This window comes from Hypanus sabinus, chromosome X2, assembly GCF_030144855.1.
Source record: "Hypanus sabinus isolate sHypSab1 chromosome X2, sHypSab1.hap1, whole genome shotgun sequence".
NCBI lineage: Eukaryota > Metazoa > Chordata > Chondrichthyes > Myliobatiformes > Dasyatidae > Hypanus > Hypanus sabinus.
Window position 1 is genome coordinate 38,948,853 of NC_082739.1, and position 22,395 is coordinate 38,971,247.

The following is a 22,395-nucleotide window of genomic DNA, read 5'->3' on the forward strand; positions in this document are numbered from 1 at the left end:
TATGTGGCCAAGCTTATGCATGATATGAAGATAGGTGGAGGGGCAGATAGTGTTGAGGAAGCAGGGAGTCTGCAGAAGGACTTAAACAGATTAGGAGGATGGGCAAAGAAGTGCCAGATAGTATATAGTATAGGGAAGTGTATGTTCATGTACTTTGGTAGAAGGAATAAAGGTGTAGACTATTTCCTGAACAGGGAAAGAACTTCAGAAATCAGAGGTGCAAAGGGACTTAGGGAATCCTGCATGAATACTCCCAAAGGTTAACTTGCAGGTTGAGTTGGTGGTAAGGAAGGCAAATGCAATGTTAGCATTCATTTTGAGAGGACTAGAGTATAAAAGCAAGGATGTAATACTGAGGCTTTATAAGGCATCAGTCAGACTGTACTTGAAGTATTGTGAGCAGTTTTAGGCCCCTTTTCTAAGAAAAGATGTGCTGGCATTGGAGAGAGTCCAAAGGAGGTTCACAAGAATGATCATGGCAATTAAACAGTTAACCTATGAGGAGCATTTGATGGCTCTAGGCCCTGACTCAGTGAAGTTTAGAAGACTGAGGGAGAAGTTCATTGAAACCTATCAAATATTGAAAGGCCTAGACAGTTAGAGTGGATTTGGAGACAATGTTTCCAATAGTAGGAGTGTATTCAGAGGGCACACCCTCAGAATAAAAGGACGTCCCTTTAGAACAAAGATGAGGAGGTATTTCTTTAGCCGGGGGTGGTGAACCTGTGGAATTCATTGCCATAGATGACTGTGGAGGTCAAGTCTTTGATATATTTAAAGCAGAGGTTGATGCGTTCTTAATTAGTAATGATATCAAAGGATACAGAAGAAGGCAAGAGAATGTGGTTGAAAGGGTTAATAAATCAGCTATGATGGAATGGTGGAGCAGACTTGATGGGCTGAGTGGCCTAATTTTGCTCCTATGTTTTAAAGTCTTATTTGTAGAATATCCTACACAGACACCAGCTCTCAGTCAAATTTGGTGTCGTCTGCCAGGAGAGACGTGTGGTGGGTGTTAATGCATGACTCTACATCAAGGCTGCCTTGAAGCTGACCACTGGGAAAGTGCTCTCTGATCCTGAGGAACACTCTTTTCTCACTGCCTGGCCATGGACCTAGGTGATACCGTTGAAACTGAGTGAAACCGACTGGACTAAAATTATGAGCTGGTCCAGTAAAGTGCAGGACACATTGAGCCAGACCAGGATATTTTGTACCAAACTTCATATGCATGGCTGGATTCTTTGAGCTGAGATCAAGTAAGTTTGTTTAAATTCCAATAGGCACTACACTGAAACTAATTAATTGAGGTGGTTGGACTAATATCAATGGTGCAACAAGATACAAGGTACAAGCAGTTCCATTCTGTCTCCTAGTTGACATTTTATCTAGGTTAATTCTTGAACATTTTAAGAACATAAATTTTAAAATTGCATTTTGTGGCATCTTTAGTAACTAATGTTTTTAGTCTTGGTGAATTGAAGACTTTTATTTGAATAGGGCTTAGCCAAGATGTCTCTTATGGAATATATTAATAAAAGTAACAAAGCACCTCAATGTTGATCAGAATTGCAGGAAAAAAAAAGCAGGACCAATCTGCTAATATTTACATTTTTCATATTCACTGTTTTAAACCAATGCAGTTTGACAAATTAAATAGTCTTGCTGCGAATCAAGGTTCAGGTAGGAAGGGCAGAACCCAATTTGCCTACAGCAAGGTTATACAACCAGATGAGAACCAGTTTACCTGTTTTTTTTTCTGGATATTGGTAAGACTCTAAGGAGTGGGTGTGTGGAATGCATTGCCAGTGGTGGTGGTGGAAGCGGATACAATAGGGTCTTTTAAGAGCCTCTTAGACGGGTACATGGGGCTTAGAAAAATAGAGGGCTATGTGCTAGGGTAAATCTAGGCAGTCTCTAGAGTAGGTTACATGGTTGGCACAATATTTGGGCCGAAGGGCCTGTAATGTGCTGTAAATTTCCATGTTCTATAATACTGAATGATATTTCATGTTCACTTGCAAGCCTCGGTTTAACATATCAGATGAAGAATCAGATCATTCAGGCTCTAAGGATGAGATAGATTTTTAAGCAATAAGGGAATTGAAAGATATGAGGAAAGGACAGGACAATGGACTAGGGGAAATCTGAATCCGAGGGCTTTGAGGGGTCAAATGGCTTTCTCCTGTCCCTAATTTCTTGTTGTTTTAGAGACTTCTGCTCAAAGGAGAGTCACCATGCCTTTTCAATCAATTATTCAGTGTCCGATAGCACCTAACCAAGGTCTGTATTAATACACTAAAAGATGAACTCCTGAACTTTTGATCTGCCGGGTTTCCTCATCGCTGTCCTTGCAGGTGATTTGCCTATGAGTACTGCACTTTCTCTGTAACTGCAACACAACATTTTGCATTCTATTTTCTATGGGTGGCGGGGTGGAGATGCATCTCTACCAAAAAAAGGTGTAAGGTGCTCCTTCCCTCCACTAGCCTGCAGGTCACCCTTGGGCAAGGTATAGGACCTGCTTGCCCCCTGATCAGGGTCACATGAAGCCATGGGAGCAGGTGGTGAATGGCCGTATGAGTAGCTGGTGCAGATCACAATTCCTGGTTATGCAACCACTGATACCAGGCACACAATCTCTGAAGAGTATTAATCATGGCTGGGGTCACCTGTCTTGGAAAGACACTGCCCAGAAGAAGGCAATAGCAAATCACTTCTGTAGAAAAATTTGCCAAGAACAATCATGGTCATTGAAAGATCATGATTGCTTATGTCATACGACACAGCACATAACAACGACGACCTCAGCTATGTGCTGTTCCTAATCATGTAGCTTATTAACCCTTTTCCTCCACACTTGCCCATCCCTCATTGATTAACGTGACACCATGTTATATTGAACTTTACCCCGCACTGTTAAAATCTGTTAATAGCTCCACACAATGCTGGAATGATCGACAGAATTATTCCTTGTACTGATCAAATAACTGTGTCCAAATACCATTTATCAAAGCTTATGGCATTGAATTTGGTAAATTAACATTACTTCAGTCAAAGGTTTTAAAAGGGATCGATTTAAACTGCATTGAATTGCACAAAGTGTTTCCTATTTAGATTTCAGCTGCCAATTGATGTAAATTAATGATCAGGGAAAGTAGGTCTAATTATGGACCTTTTTAAGATTCAGTTTTAACCTTCTTTTGACACTGACCAATGATATGAAACTATCAGGAGTTACTTTTGACAATATCCAGTTTAATTTTTAACCAGTTACTTGACAATTAGTTAAGCTACAACTTTACTGAATGGTTAACTTTAAGTTATTTGGACATTGCACAAAATTGCTTAAATATTTTCAAAAGAGCACAAATGGCAATCCTTATGGTCTAATTTCCAGTTTAGGTCTTGTCTGAGCATCTTAATTGCCCAGTTTTCAAAATGCTCTTGAACTATGCAATGTTTTATGTTAAAGCAGTTTAGGCCCATTAACGAGCTGATTGAGGAACCTGAAAACTCTGGAAGATTGACGGGTGTTTTACTCGACTTATTTTCAAGATATTGTGAATAAAGTGGAAGATGTGACCAAGTTGTATTTACTTGTGTGATATGCATGTGACTTTCATTCCTAGTTTGGTTACTTAGACATTAAATGTCTGAAATCCTTAAAATATGATCTCAACGTTATACCACACTGAAGGCATGATACAAATATACAGGGATGAGGTGCATATCCTGGATTCTGTTTTTTCCTCATGTCATGAGTAATGATGCAGGAGGGAGGAGTAGGTAAAGAGACAGTAAAATAGCCATTTCTTTGCAATGAAGTAAAAAATCAGTAGAGTTTTGTGTTTATTTAGACATTGAAAAACTACCAGGAACAAAGATTAGAGAATTGTATACAGCATAATAGCAAAAATGTTGGTGCTATCTCCTGCAGTTGGCGTATTTAGTTAGTCAAACAGTAATATGGAAGTGCCTGTGTTTCATACTTTTCACATCAACAGACTCTGTAAAGTGTGGAATCATATCTGCAGGAGCAGAGTGGTTATTTGTGCTTACTTTAGTGGGGACATGCCATTGTACAGTACGCAAGAAAACAGGAGCAGGACTAGGCCACCCGGCCCCTCAAGCTTTGTCCAACAATTCATAGTTGCATCCAGGCTGCAACTCCGTTTCACTGCAAATTCCATACAGGCCTCAATTCCCTGACATTTCAAAAAAATATCTTCTGTCTCTTTAAGTATCCCCAATAATCTCAACTTCACAACTCTCTGGGGTAGAGATATAAAAAGATTCACCACAAGTTTTAAATGACTGTCCCTTATTTTGTAGTTATGCCCCCCCTCCCCCATTCAAGCCCATCTCACAAATGGCTAAGCTCTAAATGACTACTTACTTCTTCCTAGACTTATAGACTCTGGCATCTTAGCAACAATAGATGCTCATCGAACATCTCTTCCTTTTTATCTCCCTCACTTGAACAAGTGAGTCATGTCCACTGTAACCCTCTTGGAAATGAGGCCTTTAGCTCTTATACTTCTCACCTCCCAGCCTCTAGCCTTATCCCCCTTCCCCCATCAACACACCTCCAGGCCTTCCCTATCACCTGGCAGCTTGTACTCCTCCATTTCCACCCGCCTTCTTATTCAGCCTTCCGCCCATTTCCTTTTCAGATCTGATGAAGGGTCTCAGCCAGAAATGTTCTCTTTATTCCCCTCCATAAAAGATGGCTGATCTGCTGAGTTCCTCCAGCATTCTGTGTGTGTGGCTCATGAGTTCCAGCATCTGCAGAATCTCTTGTGTCTGAAAATGAGTGAGTTTTAAAAACCATCAACCAAAGGTTTTACTCTATCTGCTGCTATTTCCTTTCAAACGCTTGTGCAAAGGCAATTGGATCCTGGTAACCTGTCTGCCTTTAGTCCCATTAGTTTTTCTGACATTTTGTCCCTCATGATATGAACTTTATGGTTCCTCAGTGCTATTTGAAACAAGCCCATCTGTCTTTCTTGGGATATTTGTAAGGTATTGTGAAGAATAGTACAAATTATTGGTGTAAATTATTTGCCAATTCCTTGTTTCTGTTCTTAATTCCCAGGGGTATATTTATGTTGAGCATTGTGAAAGAGCTGCCTTTGTAATTGCCATTATTTTGGTTAAGGATGCCCACAGACTATGTAGTGATCATAATATTTGATCTCTTGCCCATTGTAAATGGGGGGGGGGGGGGGAGGAGAAGGTGCAAAGGAAGAGATCAATCCTACAGGCGCACCACTGATAAACCTAATCCTGCCACGGTCTGATGTCCTTATTTGCACCTTTCTGCACAGAGTCACTAAGAAATTGGGGAAGTTTCCTTCCCCAACCCTAATGCTTAGTCAAGCTGCTGTTTGGGAATGGAAGTCTTTTCTCCTTGCACCCTTCCCGCTCCACCCCAAACCTAGAACACTCAATGAACCATCCCTGAACATTTCTTATTAAGAATGAATCACTCAGAATGCGGCTTAAGTGTGCAGAAACTGAAGCCGAACTCACTTGGCAACAGATTAACACTTCCTGACTTTAATGGTAGCACTGTTTCTTTACTGACTGTTATGCTATATAGTGAAACTCCTTGCAGTCAGTTTTGGCTAAATATCTAATGTTTGCAGAGTACCAGGAGGTGCCCACTTCTTTAAACAGGGAGGGGGATTCATTACCTCATCACTCCTGGTATTCTGCAAGTGTTTAGCCACAGACTGATAGCACCTCACCACCGCCTGTGGGACAGGCTGCAAGACGTGTTTCTGCTGCTTGCCTCCACTTCTGATCTGGGACATCGTGAGGGTACGAAAAATTAAGAAATGAGAAATAAAAATGTCTGTACATTCACTTTGTGTCATATTTTTCTTCATCTGACACTCGGTCAAATTCTAGTTTAGTGGATTTAACATAACATGAGCCTGTGAAAAGTCTACGAACTGTTCAGCCTGCTTTTTATTACATTGCTACTTCAAAGCAGACATCATTATTGGCTCCACACTTGCTCTGCATATTTTACATTTCAAACATTGGTTATTGACACTATCAGCGAGTTTCTGGTTTCTCTCTATGGAGAGTCGGTATTTATTACTCAGTCCTAAGGATATTGAAAGAGCATATCCCAGGATGATTCCTAATCCCACATTTTTTTTCCTGAACCTATCTCATCACCCATATTCCAACTTGGTAAAGATTAATTTCAAGGGATAAAGTGGAGACTGCTGAATTTTCACAGCCGCATAGATAATTTTATTGAAATAAACATTGGAAAAACATTTAGTTCATGGATTAAAGTGTATTGACTGAAATAGGGCGAGTACATTGTAATTACATTTGGAACTAATCCTTGCAGATTGATGGGTGATATCAACATTTTACTGTCAAACAATGGTAGCTAATTCTAGCTTGCTTTTGGTGTGGATTTCTGTGATTTTTCACCCCATCCTTATAGAATTTAAATTTACTTGAGCAACTTGCAGTCATTGCAGCATAATAGGCACTGTCCTGCTACTCAATTACTCTTAAATACAGCATGCTTGCACCTTTAAATTAATCATCACGCCTAGAGTATTTTCCCCTCGTCTCCAGAAGTGATTTATGTGCTTCTGGTGATATATGAGGGGTGATTGATAAGTTTGTGGCCAAAGGTAGAAGGAGTGAATTTTAGAAAACCTGGCACATTTATTTTTCAACATAGTCCCCTCCTACATTTACACACTTAGTCCAGTGGTCATGTGGATCCCTTCTTTGTAGAAGTCAGTGTCTTGGACATCCACAGCAGGGGTGATTGATGTTCGTGGCCTAAAGTAGAAGGAGATGAGTTATTAACTTCAAACTTTATGCATAATCACTGAAAGAGTTGAACTGTACATGCATGTAACGAGAGCTGTATAACTCCTCTCCTTCCACCTTAGGCCACAAACTTATCAATCACCCCCCACCCCCCCCCCTCCCCCCACTGTAGACACTCTCTGAAGGTCCAAGATCCGTATGGTCCATGACCGCTGGACTAAGTGTGTAAATGTAGGGGAGGGGACTATGTTGAAAAACAAATGTGCTAGGTTTTCTAAAATTGACTCCTTCTACCTTAGGCCACAAACTTATCAATCACCCCTCATATGATATTTAATGGGTGACGGTAACAAGACCGCACAGGTTGAAAACTGCTGACAATTTCCAATAATATAAATAGTTTACAGATCATGTCCATATGAAGAAGGGCTTAGAACTTGTTATTCAATCTTTCAATGTGAATATTTTTCTCAAACCTTTGAATGGAAGCCTTAACTATTTTCCAGACAAACAGTTAAGATTCATTCTAACTGCTGGCTATTCTTTGTACATGAGGAGTGTCAAAGGGCTATTGAATCACTGATAAAATTGACAAAATTGCCAGAAGGGACAAGGAAGCTGAGAGGACTTTTCTGGTCATAGTCATAGAGCACAGCCTCCTATAGAAGGTGGTTGCTCAAGCTCACCACTCTTGCCAGTACATAGAAAGGTAGGAGTTAGGAGCAGGTGTAGGCCATTTGGTTCTTGAACCTGCTTTGCCAAATCTGCCATGGAGCTATCCACATATGGACATGAGCATCAAATCTTGTACTTTCCAAGTTTAGATGATACAGTGTCACAAAATTGTCATCTTCAGTTTCAAAGTCACCGGGAAAGGAAGGATTAACATAAACATAGCACCTTTTACCACTCCTTTGGGATATCCCAAAGCCTTTGGTGGCCAATGAGGAACATTTTGTCAGGCCTGCTCCCGCTGACACCTCCCAGCGTGCACATGTGGGCACATTCCATTCTCCACCCAGCTAAAAGGATTGATCTGCTGCTCGTCCCACTCTCATCACCTGCAGTCTATTTAATCCTAGTTCTCATCCTCAGTCCTTGTCCTCAGCCCCCTTGTTCACTCATCAAACCAGCTGGCCTGAACCAGCCAATCCTAGCCTTCTCTTTCCCTGCCATATACTTCCTGACATGTTTAAAGTATAACGTCGTAAATATTCCCGCACCAACTCAAATGTTAACTTATGGCATAAAATCAGAACTGTTTTTGGAAAAAAAAACTGATGGCATAACATTTTTTGATGGCGTGGCGAAGTATAAACTGAAGTGGCTACATGCTTAAGTAGCTTCAAAACCCTGTGTCTGATTCTAGTGACGGGCATCAGTCCGAGTTACAAATGGGTGAGTTATAATAATTGCCTCTGCTTTTAAATTTATTTTACATTTTTGCCGTGTGAAGGAAAAAATAATCAAGACCTCTTTTGATGGGTAACTATATGTTGATTTGGGAATGTAGATTTCCTTCATATTCACTTGGCAGATTTGCCATCAAACCTATTGAAAACAGACCCTTTCTTCAATGTGGACGAGAGGCCAACATACATAATTCACACATACAAAATGCTTTTTATTTGATCACAATCCATGCAGCTCTGAATTAAATTTGGCTTTCATATTTTCCATTTTCCATGCACACAAAAGCAGACTTCCACATATGATTGAGTTGAAGCATTCATTCAGGGATGGTTCAACACTCATACCTGCCAGAGTAGCAGAGTGGTGATCTATTTGCTGTACATCCATAGAAGGACAAAAAATTACATATGCTTTTCAGACATTCTTACTTATGCAATGACTGCTCCCAGAATAATTTTCCTGTTAATTGCGCCCATTCTGAATCATGGTCTACATTAGTGCAAAGCTGCCTTCCAAAACATCAGCCAAGATTTCTAAAGATCTAGGTAGCATCAAGATCTCCACAAGAGCCTTTTGACCCGTTTGGAATAAGACAAACTAGCCGAGGCTAATTCTAATACAAGTACCCCCTAAATGGAGGGTGGAAGCAGAACATTAGGATGGTAACTTTTTTGTTAGGTTTTATAACTTTGTAAATCAATAGAGGTAGAAGGACATGTGGAAAAATTATTTTATTTAGTGATACAGCTTGGAGTAGGCCCTTCTGGCCCTTCAAGCCATGCTGTCCCAGCAACACCCACAACCCCAATTAACCCTAACCTAATCACGGGACAATTAGCAATGACCAATTAACCTACCCAGGGAAAACTCACGCATTCCTTGGGGACGATATACTGTAAGACAGAATGGCACCAGAAGTGAACTCTGAATTCTGGATCGCCCCCAGCTGTAATACTGTTGCATTACAGTGGAGTCCATATTATAAAATGTGAGTGAGTGAGGCCTTCCTCGGTTAGGGTCAACCATGCTCATTGCATCCTAGCTGTCTAGATACGCAAGCCAGGGCAGTACAATGTGGAGAGCAAGCTCACCCTCTCCATGCATCTGATGAACCCAAAGGAACGGCAGAGACCGATACAGTTCGGTACCAGCAGCATCGCAGGAGTTGCCAGTCAGCATTGAACTCAATGTAGGAATGCCTTAGGGACTCCAGCTCTGGAATTTTCCCTTGGGGTTTACTCCCAAAGCCTTCCCCGTGAGTGGGTACAGCCTCAAGGCAGCGGAGGTTTGAGATCAGTTTTCCTTCTCCTAGATGAGCGGCCTATCACAGCTGACGAGCCCCATCTGCCCAAAGCAAGTGGTTTTATGGGGCAGTAACCATCCTTTGCCCCTTCTCCTGTCAGTAGAAACGGTTCCACCAAGCTTAGTAGGTGAGCCACACATGAAAGCCAGGAACTGGACTTGGTTGTCAGAGGCTATTTGAGGCACACACCATTGGGAGCATTTAATAGGGAGTGGGAGCTTATCCTCACTACCATCCCCGGCTATAACAACCTGAACAATCTTAAATAATATAGAAATGGTAGACAATATGGTAGTTGTAATATAGTTTCAGCTTTTTAAAGAAATAATGTTTGGGGCTGCATAGTAGTCTTATGAATGTTGGGAGCTGAAGGAAAGGGAATGGATGTACAGTAAGATATATGTAAGAAGATGTATAGTAAGTTGGCTACAAGTGGACCAAAAAAAGTGTCAAAATAATTATTGAGAATGGTAAATAGCACAAAGCCTCACTTTATGTAAACTAATTTGCCTGTGGAATTGGAAGTACAATTTCAAACTTACAGATAACATGTTTAGAAGGGTTTATTTAATTAAAAAAAGGTACAGTGACATTAACATACCATCAATAAACATAGAAAGAGATTTAATTAAAAAATTAATTTCAATGCATTGAAGTGGGAGGTTAACACTTTGCGAGGTTTAATAAGGAGACCATATACTTCTGAATATTGTTGAAAATAATTGAGAAGCTTAGAGAGTAAATAACCACCATTTGATGCAGCAAGTACATTTGGTATTCAAAAGGGTTTGGGTTTATTCCTGCATTGATGGAATTGAAAAACAGGGAATACTGAATTGGCTAGGACTCTTTTTGAGGAAAGAAACCCTCATGGGTGACCTAATAGAATTTTTAAGGGTCATAGATCTAATGATATTTCCATTTGTGAGTAAAACAGGAAATGAGGTCCTAAATAGAAGATTATAATTAGGAGTCTGGTGTAGATTTGGATGATAATTCTTCACCCAAAGATTGGAAAGGGATATTTGCTGTCAGGTGAAGTAGTTGAGGGAATTGGTTAGGTGTGTTTAAGAAGACTAAATAAGTACATGAGGCAGGAAGGATATACTGATGTGAACTGAAAGGTGTTTTGATTTAACAGCATTCATATCTTCAGAGTGTTCCAAAGTTCTTTACAGCAATTGTCTGTATTATTTGGATGGAGTAGTCAATCTGTGCACAGCAAGATCATGCAGAGAACAAGGAAATATGTAACCACATAATTCACAATATTCAGAAACACAGAAAACCTACAGCACAATACAGGCCCTTTGGTCCACAAAGATGTGCTGAATATGTTGTTACCTCAGAAATTACCTAGGGTTACCCCTAGCCCTCTATTTTTCTAAGCTCCATGTACCTATCCAGGAGCCTCTTAAAAGACCCTATTGTATCCGCCTCCACCACCATCGCCGGCAGCCCATTCCACACACTCACCACTCTCTGCGTTTTTAAAAAAAAAACTTACCCCGACATCTCCTCTGTACCTACTTCCAAGCACCTTAAAACTGTGCCCTCTCGTGCTAGCCGTTTCAGCCCTAGGGAAAAAAAAAGCCTCTGACTATCTACACAATCAATGCCTCTCGTCATCTTATACACCTCTATCAGGTCACCTCTCATCCTCTGTCGCTCCAAGGAGAAAAGGCTGAATTCACTCAACCTATTCTCATAAGGCATGCTCCCCAATCCAGGCAACATCCTTGTAAGTCTCCTCTGCACCCTTTCTATGGCTTCCACATCCTTCCTGTAGTGAGGCGACCAGAATTGAGCACAGTACTCCAAGTGGGGTCTGACCAGGGTCCTATATAGCTGCAATATTACCTCTCGGCTCTTAAACTCAATCCCATGATTGATGAAGGCGAATGCACTGTATGGCGACTTAACCACAGAGTCAACCTGCGCAACAGGTCTCTCTCATTTATTAGGGATGTTAGTTGAGGGCTAAATCTAAGCCAGGATATGGACAATTGGAGCTTTGCTTTGTATTTAATTCAAGGGATTACCATAGATAGTGCAACAGTTCCTCGATCCTGTACTGGTGTACCACCATTAGTTTTAGGCTAGGCTTGGACAAAAATATTTTGCCTGAGAGGTAATGATTGCAACAGTGAGCCAGCATTGATTATCCAGTTGAGGACAACTCTGTTCTTTTTATCAAACCAGCTGTCTTTCCATTCAGCTGCAAAGGTTTGTCTCAGTGTCAAGTTGACAGATGAGCAATGGCAGAATTTGTTGGCTGTGATCTCTAAATTAATCTGATCATCTTAATCTTTCTCGTCATCGTCTCACCCTTTTAACAGTCCTGTACCTTAATGGGATTTACTTGGTAAATAGTTTTTTTTTGGCATTACACACATCTATGTGTTGTTCTTACTGCCTGTTATGTTGTTGGCGTTTAGGGCAGCAATGAAGGTCCTCCATCTCCAGCCGTGTTCAGGGCTCCCTTCATCGGGTCAGTCGCTTCCTCTCGGTTTTCACTAATGTCAGTCATGCCCTGACTCCAGCCAACATAGCTCTCCAGGTCATTGAGGCATGTAAGCCTCCAAACCCTATGACAAGGCTGTGGTCCTCTAGGAGGACATCTATGTGTTGATGGTATGAATACTGATTTCTCTTTTCAGTGAAAAAAAAACACCCTCCCCCTCCCTCCTTCTTGGCCTCTTACCTCTCCTCATCCGCCTATCACCTCCCCCTGGTGCCCCTCCTTCCACCCTTTCTCCTGTGGTCCACTCTCCTGTCCAATCAGGTTCCTTCTCCAGTCCTTTACCTTTTCCATACATCTGGCTTCACCAATCACCTTCCAGCTATCTTCCTTCCCCTCCCCTCAACTTTTTATTTTGGCATCTTCCCTCTTCCTTTCCAGTCCTGAAGAAGGGTGTCAGCCTGAAATGTCGACTATTTCTTCATCTCCATGGATGCTGCTTGACCTGCTAAGTTCCTCCAACATTTTGTATATGTTTCTTTGGATTTCAGGCATCTGCATAATTTATTAATTTAGCTTATTAAATAATAGCGCAGAATAAGCCCTTCTGCCTCTTTGAGTCATGCCGCCCAGCAATCGTCCTGGATTTAATCCTAGCCTAATCATGGGACAATTTATAATAACCAATTAACCTATCAAATGGTATGGCTTTGGACTGTGGGAGAAAACCGGAATATCCAGAGAAAGCCCACGCAGTCAAGGGGAGCATTTCTTACAGGCAGTTGTTGGAATCGAACCTGGGTTCAACTGTGAACTATAAAGTGTTGGGCCACAGACCGTTGAAGGTCTCTGCTCTAAGGAGAATTCCAGCTGCTCGTCACATTAAGTAAGCCATGTGCCGCCCCTCAGTTCTTGTGTCTGTGTTGATTTCAGCTCAGTTCACCTTGCTGGAATTAATAATCCATCCATAAATGAGTTGGCAATCTGTTGGCCCAGAGTGCTGTAGTTGGTGGAGTGAAGGTACTTGCATAGCACAATTGAGTAGGGAGTGCCAGGATTTTGAATGGTTACCGGTATATTTTCAAGTGGATGTGATTTGGCAACTTGCAGATGGTGGTCTGTTGGCCACCTTCTGTTCTGGCAGTAAGGTTTCAAAGGTACTATTATAGAAATTTTGAGTTGGTACGTTTCATCTTGCTGCTTGTGGAAGCTGTTTGATTGATTGGTTTGTGGCACGCAGGGCTGATTGAAATTCACTTCCTTCTATGGTGAAGAACACATGGGTGTAACTAAGATTGCAGCCTGAGTGAAGTACTCAACAATTAGTTAATTAGGCGTGTTTCTTCCCTTAGCCATTCAAATAAATAATGTTCTTCCCATCTGTATAGTTCAACTTCTTTATTTCTTAGCAATGTTGCTACTTTATTTTCTTTTCATTCTTGGTGCACTTAATGGGATGAGAAGCTGGAATTCTCCTTAGAGCAGAGACCTTTAACAGGAAGTTCAGCAGAGGTCCTCAAGGTTATGAGAGTCCATAACAAAGTAAGGAGAAACCGTTTCCAAAGGTTGCAGGCTTCAGGCAGGTTTAAGACAATCAGCAAAAGAGACCAATTGGCTGAGAAGTGGTGGAACAGGAACAAACCTTAGAAGAATGAAAGGTGACCTCACTTGAGGTGTGCAAGAGAGCACAGTAGGATTCGTTCCTCTCTCTCCAGTTGGAGACTCTAGGATGAGGGGCATAATCAAAGGATAAGGATTCAACTAGCTGGGATTGAGATTAGAAATTCCTTTGTACAGGCTGCACATCTGTATCTCCAGAGGGTTGTGGGTATACAAGGCATATACAAAGCTGAGAGGAATAGGTTTCTTGATATTAATCCCATGAGGGGTAATGGAGGTTGGGTATGAAGGTGAATAAGTATGAAGATCAGCCATGATTATTAAATAGTGGAACAGACCAGAGTGGCTGTATAGGTATTTCTTGGGCTGTATCTGAGTATTTCAGGAGGATGGCACACAGCTAGTAGAACTGCTGCCTCGCATTTTCAGCACGAAGATTCAATTCTCACCTCTGGCGCTGTCCAGTGCGGAGTTTGCCCATTCTCCTTGCGACTATGAGTTTCTCCCGGGCGCTCCAGTTTCTCGCCACATCCCGAAGAAGTGCGGGTTTGTAGGTTAGGTAGTACCTGTAAATTGCCCCTGGTGTATGAGTAAGTAGAAGAATCTGAGGGAGGAGGGAGATTGATGGGCATGTGGAGAAGAATTTAAAAAATGGGATCTATATACAGATGAATGCTTGATGGTTAGTGTGCACTTGGTGGTTTGAAGGATGTTTCTGTGCTGTGTTCTTGGAAAATGCAGGGAATAAGGGGTAACTTTATTTTGAGGACTTGGTTGACTGCCTTTTGCATTGTACTGCCCTTTCGTAATTGTGTTCTAGCTTGATCTTCTTGCATCTTACATTGTACACGGCTGCTGTACTCTAGTTATATTGGAGGCTACAAATAATGCTCCAACCCCCATCTGCAGGGATTTGTTCTTGGCAAGTAACCTTGAGAATCAATGTCCATTTTTCTCACCCCTTTTGATATAACAAGTGGTGCTTACAGTTGGATGGACCACCCCCCAAACTCTTTCTGCACTTAGCTTCCACATTGCACTGGAGTTGTATGTTAATAGAGGTTATGCATGGTAGCTTCTTGCAGAACACAATCAGCCTCTTAGTCTGGGTCAGATTGGGCTCACAATTCTGGATTTGCCTCTCAACTTGTTGCAGTGTAGTTACAAACTCACAGGCGATCAGAAATGGGACAGTGTCACTACAATGCTACTTCCTGTCAACGTCAAACCACAGCTGTATTTAAGTAATTTATTTTGATTTTCCAGGGGAATTCTTGCCCCTTTAATGTCTGTAAAATCCTCATGCTTCTTTCCCAGGAAGTTAAAAATATCCATTGTAATTCTTCAGACTGCTTCTTAATAGCATGAGCATTCCCAGAATGATGGAATTCTATGATAATAATCAAATTACATGAAGTCACCGAAAATGAACAGAATTTTCACATCATATAGTGTTTGTGAGCCTTGGTGTTTCTATTTACTGCAGTCTGGACACTCACCCAGTGGTAATCCACACCATAGACATCCATGGTCCAACAGTTCCTATGAGGTTCTACTAAATATTCGAAGTCATTTGCTCTGAGATTTGTAAACATTTCTATATTTTTATACATTTTAAAGCTGTATGTATTTGGAATAGATAAACATGAAACTAAGTTAATCTCACTAACTGGAAGATAACTTCTAACCGGGAATGTGTGAGAGTATGATGGCTGAATCTACAACACACAACAAATATCTTGAAATACAAAATATATTTTTATGCCAGAGCTACAGCACTGAGTGAAAACAAAATGAAGGGTTACAAAGCCGTTCCGATGTTGTCATAGAAACCAAAGCAATTCCATTCAGCCTGTCATGCCTGTGCTATCCTTTGCTTTTTATCCCGATAAAGCGGCAATGCATTTTCCATCTTTCCAACAATTCCCGTCTGAAAAGTAGTGTGGTATTTGCTTCCCCCTCACTTTCAGAACGGTGTTTTCAATTAGAAAAGGCAATTTGTTGTTTTGCTGATTATATTTATTCCCCAAATCCTATCGGACGGACAGGGTGTGGGTAGTCTTGATGGATTTGCATCAATTTCAGGTTTCTGAAGTTGGTTTGATGACAGCCATTTTGTAATCTCACTCGCTGTGGCTACTGTGGAGTATTATCAGAAAAAATGTTTTCTTGTCTATAATTCATACCATGTTAAGTAATTGATACCTGTTGTGCAGTTGATAGAGATATTTCACATGAACGCCTCATTATGTTCATTGTACATTTTTTGTACAGTTGTTTCAGCAGGAGGTTAATCTGGTCATAGATTGTAGGATTCTTCAGTATTCTCAGGGGAGATGCAGGACTGAAGTTTGCATTTTGAGAAGGATGAGGTTAGTGATGTAGTTCTGTGACTTGACACCTAGCCAAGAGCTGCTCTCAGGGGAGGTTTGGTCCCACAGCTATTGACCTCAATTTCAGTGGGCAACGAATGACAGCCTTTCAGATTGTGCTTTCCCATGACATGATCCCTCCCACTTGCATCCCTACCAGTGGCAAAATTTTCTTTATGTGAAAGTCACTGAAATAATATGTGTTCTTATCATGAAATTATTTCTGTGGATTCGTTTCATCTTCAACAATCCTTTATATAGATAAAGCAGTCAAATATTGAGCTGAAAACAAAAGATAGTTTTGTTTCCAAATTATTGGAATCAACACACTTGGGAAAACTTGAACAGGACAGTCATAGGCTGATGCAGTATTAGTTGGACAGAAACTTGACGTCTCATGCCACTAGGTTCAGGGACAGCTACTTTCCTACAACCAATCAGGTTAATGAGCTGACCTGCACAACGCTAACACTTCCTCAGCAACAGAACATTGTGTTTCTTGCACTACCATGGACTTGCTTCTCATGGTGTTTTTTTTTGCACAGTCGTTTACTTCATTTTGTATAGAATACAAGTACATAATTTATATCCTAAGTTTTGTTTGAATCTCTGTGTCTGTGATACTGCTGCAAGCAAGTTTTCCACTGTTCTGGTACCTCACCATACTGTGCACATAAAAAAATCTAGTTGACCAAACTCATTTTATACTCTTCACGTTCCTATTAATTATACCCAACTTGAGGCTTCATTGCTGATTTACAGTGGCCATTTCACTTGTGAACTAGCACATATAGTGGATGCTGGTTAATTGGGACCAGTACATTTTGACCCAATTAAGTGGCTGCCCCAATTCGAAGTTTCATGGAAATAGTTAAAAAGATATATAAAAAAAAAACAACTACTGCTTAGCTGAGTACCAAGTTAGATATTTCAATCAAACACAGAATGATTTAGAACATTACCAATATTACTGGTGGTTTTCTGTTACATCCAACGATGTTTACGGGAAAGAGGAATAGCCATTGCACTGGGACTAGGCTGTTCCACTCTCTCAACCTCGGAAACCCGGGTCCAGTGGTATGAGTAGACGTCACAATTGGGGTCTTCCTTTGTTGCAGTGGATAACCTCGAGTTCCGTGTCTCATCATGCCCTTTGCTGTCTATGGAACGTTGCAGAGCCCCCTTCCTGCTCATTCGATCTCACTGTAGATCTCATCCACTCAGTCCGCTGGAACTGACTTCCCACGCTCAGCCAGGTATGTTCCTATTTCAGCAGGGTACGAGGCCTACTGATTACCCTCAACTGGTTTAGCCTGCCTTTCAAAGCGGTGTGCCGGGCTGTGGCCACTGTCACATGCAAAGATCTGCTTCCAGTCACAGGTGAGAGCTGAGCGTTGGGTGGGGACCAAAGGTGTCAATCATCTTGAATGTTGATATCTTCAAATTTTTCATAGTTGTTGTTGAGTGGTGAAATCATTTCATTTTAACTCCCAGTTGTTTCTGGCATTTCCAAGCCTGAACGCTTGAAACTGCAGTGAACTAAATAGTTCTGAATTGCCTTACTAATTTTTTTTGGCAACTATCAGTGACAAAAATCACTATTTTTTGAGCAAAAACACATGCAACTGATGCTATTTAAAAGCTGTTCATCCTAAGCACTGTGCGTTTAACTGCCACACAAGCACACATGATTGACGTTTGTTAGAACCTGTTCACAATAGTCTCTAGAATTTTGTATGTTGCTCTGTATTTCCAGAAGCACTTCCTGCGGAGGTGAATGCCCATGATGGAATTGGCTGAGCTTGCAACTTTCTGCAGCTTTTTCCGATCCTGTGTAGTGTTCCGTCCACGTCAGATGGTGATCCAACCAGTACATATGTAGGAATTTGCTGGAGTTTTTGCAGATATGCCAAGTCTCCTCAAACTCCTAAAATATAGCAGCTGTTGTGCCTTCTTTGTAATTGCATATGTTGGGCCCCACCATAGATCTTCAGCGATGTTGACACTCAGGAACTTGAAACTACTCACCCTTTCCACTGCTGATTCCTTTTTGAGGACTGATGTGTGTTTCATCGACTTTCCCTTCCTAAAGTCCACAATCAATTCCTTGGTCTTTCTGGCATTGAATGCAGGGTGCACTCGACCTTCTGACTGATCTCGCTCTTGTATGCCCCCTGATAGTCTGAAATTCAGCCAATAGTTGTGTCATTGACAAATTTAGAGATGGCATTTGAGCTGTGCCTAACTGCACAGTTGTGGGTGTAGAGTAGAGCAGTGAGCTAAGCACGCATCCTTGAGGTGTGCCAGTGTTGATAGTCAGCGAGGTGGAGATATTATTTCTGATCTGCACTGACTGATCTCCCAATGACGAAGCCAAGGATCCAGTTGCAGAAGAAGATACAGGAAATGAAGGTGTATTCTATATCATCCCAACAAGTCACTCTTTGGTAGATGGATTCTCCTAATATGGTAAGTGAATCAAGTGTTATCAAAATCACATGTAGTCTCGCACTCTTGGGCTATTTTCCCGTAAGCAAAGTTGGTGAGCTGTACTGCCAAGAGATCTTAAAAAAAGATATAAACAAAATCGTCCAAAGTCTTATGCATCATGAAGGAGCATGGTAGCTAATTGGGGCCAAGTAAAGTCACACAAACAGCAAGGCGATGACTCCAGATAAGCAGTTTCTTGCAACGCTAATTGAGGGATAAATATCGCTTAGAAAATCAGGAAGAACTTCCTTGTTGTTTTTGAAAGTGAGCCTATGAGATCTTTTATGTCCACCTGAGAGATCAGATGGATCATCTGGTTCAGCACCTCTGAGAACTTTACACTGAGAGCAGCTACAGTAGATCTTCAGGCCCCTGTGACACACCAGCTTAAAATCTTGCAACGGCTGATAGCAGATGAAAAATCCAAGTTCCAATTTGCCAAATTTAAATCAATTATTTCAACCAGGAGTTTTGGGAACCTCTTCCAAGAAGTACATTTTTCATAACCTGAAGGAAGTGCATTGTATTCCCTCAAACAAGTGGACCATCTTTTAAAATCCAAATATTTGCAGTGTACCAAGACACGCAACCTGGTCTTTTTATATGGCTATGCATGGTGCACCTATGATTACACAATCTCTGATTTACTGTATCATCTACACAATTGCATGTCTGTGAAAGCAAGGGCAAACAAGTTCACTGCAGCAGCATTTAATATGGTGATTATTTATCTTCAATTGTAATCATTAGAAGGACTAAAACTTAAATTTGCTCAACAGCTATCTATTTGCAAAGTAAATGTATAAAGATCAGCACTGTTCTGAACATAATTGCAAGGTTTACTTTTTCAAACTGAGGTTATGACACCATTTTCCAACCCTTAATGCCTCATCCTCACTATGGATGTCCACTCTTTATACATCTCTAATCACTCATGAAGAATAACCATATAACCATATAACAATCACAGCATGGAAACAGGCCATCTTGGCCCTCCTAGTCCGTGCCGAACTCTTAATCTCACCTAGTCCCACCTACCTGCACTCAGCCCATAACCCCCCACTCCTTTCCTGTCCATATACCTATCCAATTTTACCTTAAATGACACAACTGAACTGGCCTCTACTACTTCTACAGGAAGCTCATTCCACACAGCTATCACTCTTTGAGTAAAGAAATACCCCCTCGTGTTTCCCTTAAACTTCTGCCCCCTAACTCTTAAATCATGTCCTCTCGTTTGAATCTCCCCTACTCTCAATGGAAACAGCCTATTCACGTCAACTCTATCTATCCCTCTCAAAATTTTAAATACCTCGATCAAATCCCCCCTCAACCTTCTACGCTCCAATGAATAGAGACCTAACTTGTTCAACCTTTCTCTGTAACTTAAGTGCTGAAACCAGGTAACATCTTAGTAAATCGTCTCTGCACTCTCTAATTTATTGATACCTTTCCTATAATTCGGTGACCAGAACTGCACACAATATTCCAAATTTGGCCTTGCCAATGCCTTGTACAATTTTAACATTACATCCCAACTTCTGTACTCAATGCTTTGATTTATAAAGGCCAGCGTTCCAAAAGCCTTCTTCACCACCCTATCTACATGAGACTCCACCTTCACTGTTATTCCTAGATCTCTCTGTTCCACTGCATTCCTCAATGCCCTACCATTTACCCTGTATGTTCTATTTGGATTATTCCTGCCAATATGTAGAACCTCACACTTCTCAGCATTAAACTCCATCTGCCAACGTTCAGCCCATTCTTCTAACCGGCATAAATCTCCCTGCAAGCTTTGAAAACCCACCTCATTATCCACAACACCTCCTACCTTAGTATCATCGGCATACTTACTAATCCAATTTACCACCCCATCATCCAGATCATTTATGTATATTACAAACAACATTGGGCCCAAAACAGATCGCTGAGGCACTCCGCTAGTCACCGGCCTCCATCCCGATAAACAATTATCCACCACTACTCTCTGGCATCTCCCATCTAGCCACGGTTGAATCCATTTTATTACTCCAGCATTAATACCTAATGACTGAACCTTCTTAACTAACCTTCCATGTGGAAATTTGTCAAAGGCTTTGCTGAAGTCCATATAGACTACATCCACTGCCTTACCGTCGTCAACATTCCTCATAACTTCTTCAAAAAATTCAATAAGGTTTGTCAAACATGACCTTCCACGCACAAATCCATGCTGGCTACTCCTAATCAGATCCTGTCTATCCAGATAATTATTAATACTATCTCTAAGAATACTTTCCATTAATTTACCCACCACTGATGTCAAACTGACAGGTCTATAATTGCTAGGCTTACTTCTAGAACCCTTTTTAAACAATGGAACCACATGAGCAATACGTCAATCCTCCGGCACAATCCCCGTTTCTAATGACATCTTAAAGATCTCCGTCAGAACTCCTGCTATTTCTACACAAACTTCCCTCAAGGTCCTAGGGAATATCCTGTTAGGACCCGGCGATATATCCACTTTTAAATTTCTTAAAAGTGCCAGTACTTCCACCTCTTTAATTGTCATAGGTTCCATAACTTCCTTACTTGTTTCCCACACCTTACACAATTCAATATCCTTCTCCTTAGTGAATACCGAAGAGAAGAAATTGTTCAAAATCTCTCCCATCTCCCTCGGCTCCACACATAGCTGACCACTCTGATTCTCTAAGGGGCCAATTTTATCCCTCACTATCCTCTTGCTTTTAATATAACTGTAGAAACCTTTTGGATTTACTTTAAGAGCCCTTATTTCTTTCTTCAACAAAGGTCCAATTAGTTTCCCAACACCAACACTATCATTTGCTTGGCTGAACTTGATCTTACCCTGAACAACTTTAACTTCTCTCACTTTTGACTAATCAAAGGTGTAGCCATGGGCTCAGTTATGCCTGACTTTTTCTTGGCTGCATAGAACAGCCCTTGTTCCAAATCATCTCCAGTGCCATCCTCAATTCCTCCTCCATTTACAGGAGTGTACTTAATAAAATGGCTACAAGAGTGGAACCCAGTGTGGTCTTCTGCAGTAGCCCAAGATCAACATGCCGCACTTTCAGAGATGCTCTTCTGCACACCGCAGCTGTAACATGTAGTTATTTGAGTTACTGTCATCTTCCTGTCTGCTTGAACCAGTCTGGCCTATCTCTTCTGACCTTTCCCATTAACAAGGCTTTTCACCCACAGAATGGCTGCTCACTAGACTTTTTTTTGCCTTTTTTTAAAAACAAAAAAAAAACAACATTCTCTGTAAACTCTAGAGAATATTGTTTATGAAAATGCCAAGAGATCAGAAGTTTCTGAGATACTCAAACCACCCCATCTGGCACCAACAATTATTCTATGATCAAAGCAATTTAGATCACATTTCTGCCCATTCTGATGTTTGTCCTGAATAACAATTGAACTTCTTGACCCTGTCTGTATGCTTTTATGAATTGAGTTGCTGCCACATGATTGACTAATTACTTATTTGCATTAATGAGGTGTACAGGCATACCTAATAAAGTGGCCACTGAATGTAAATATATTTCTTATTGCAGTAGTGTTATGCATTGCATGTACTACTGTTGTAAAACAAAAGATTTCATGACATATGTACATGAGAATAAACCTGATTCTGAAGTATTCAAGTTAAAAGAAAAGATTAATTACAAGTCAATAATATTATTAAAGCAATAAAAATGCTGGAAATCTTGAGAAACTCACGCAAAATGCTGGAGAAACACAGGAAGTGAGGAAGTATGGATGGGGGGGGGGTGGGGCGGGTGAACACTTGACATTTTGGGCCCAATGATCAGCCTAAAACATCGACTGTTTACTCTTTTTCATAGATACCGTCTAACCTTCTGAGTTCCTGCAGCATTATGTGTGAGTTTCTCAATAAAATAAATCAC

General features: G+C 41.0%; 1 protein-coding gene across 3 annotated transcripts in view; it reads left to right on the forward strand.

Moving 5' to 3' along the window:
- The window catches only part of LOC132385262 (endothelial cell-selective adhesion molecule-like), a 121,963-nt gene that overhangs the window by 11,951 nt on the left and 87,617 nt on the right, over positions 1-22,395 (forward strand). The window contains exon 1 of one of the 3 annotated variants that reach the window (XM_059957279.1): positions 17,048-17,238. The exons of 1 other annotated variant lie outside the window; for it this stretch is intronic. In XM_059957279.1, coding sequence (XP_059813262.1) covers positions 17,145-17,238 — 94 coding nt within the window. In that variant the 5' untranslated portion in view covers positions 17,048-17,144. Of the gene's footprint in view, positions 1-17,047; positions 17,239-18,251; positions 18,452-22,395 lie in introns of those variants that run through there. One more of the 3 variants, XM_059957281.1, reaches the window with a different exon arrangement.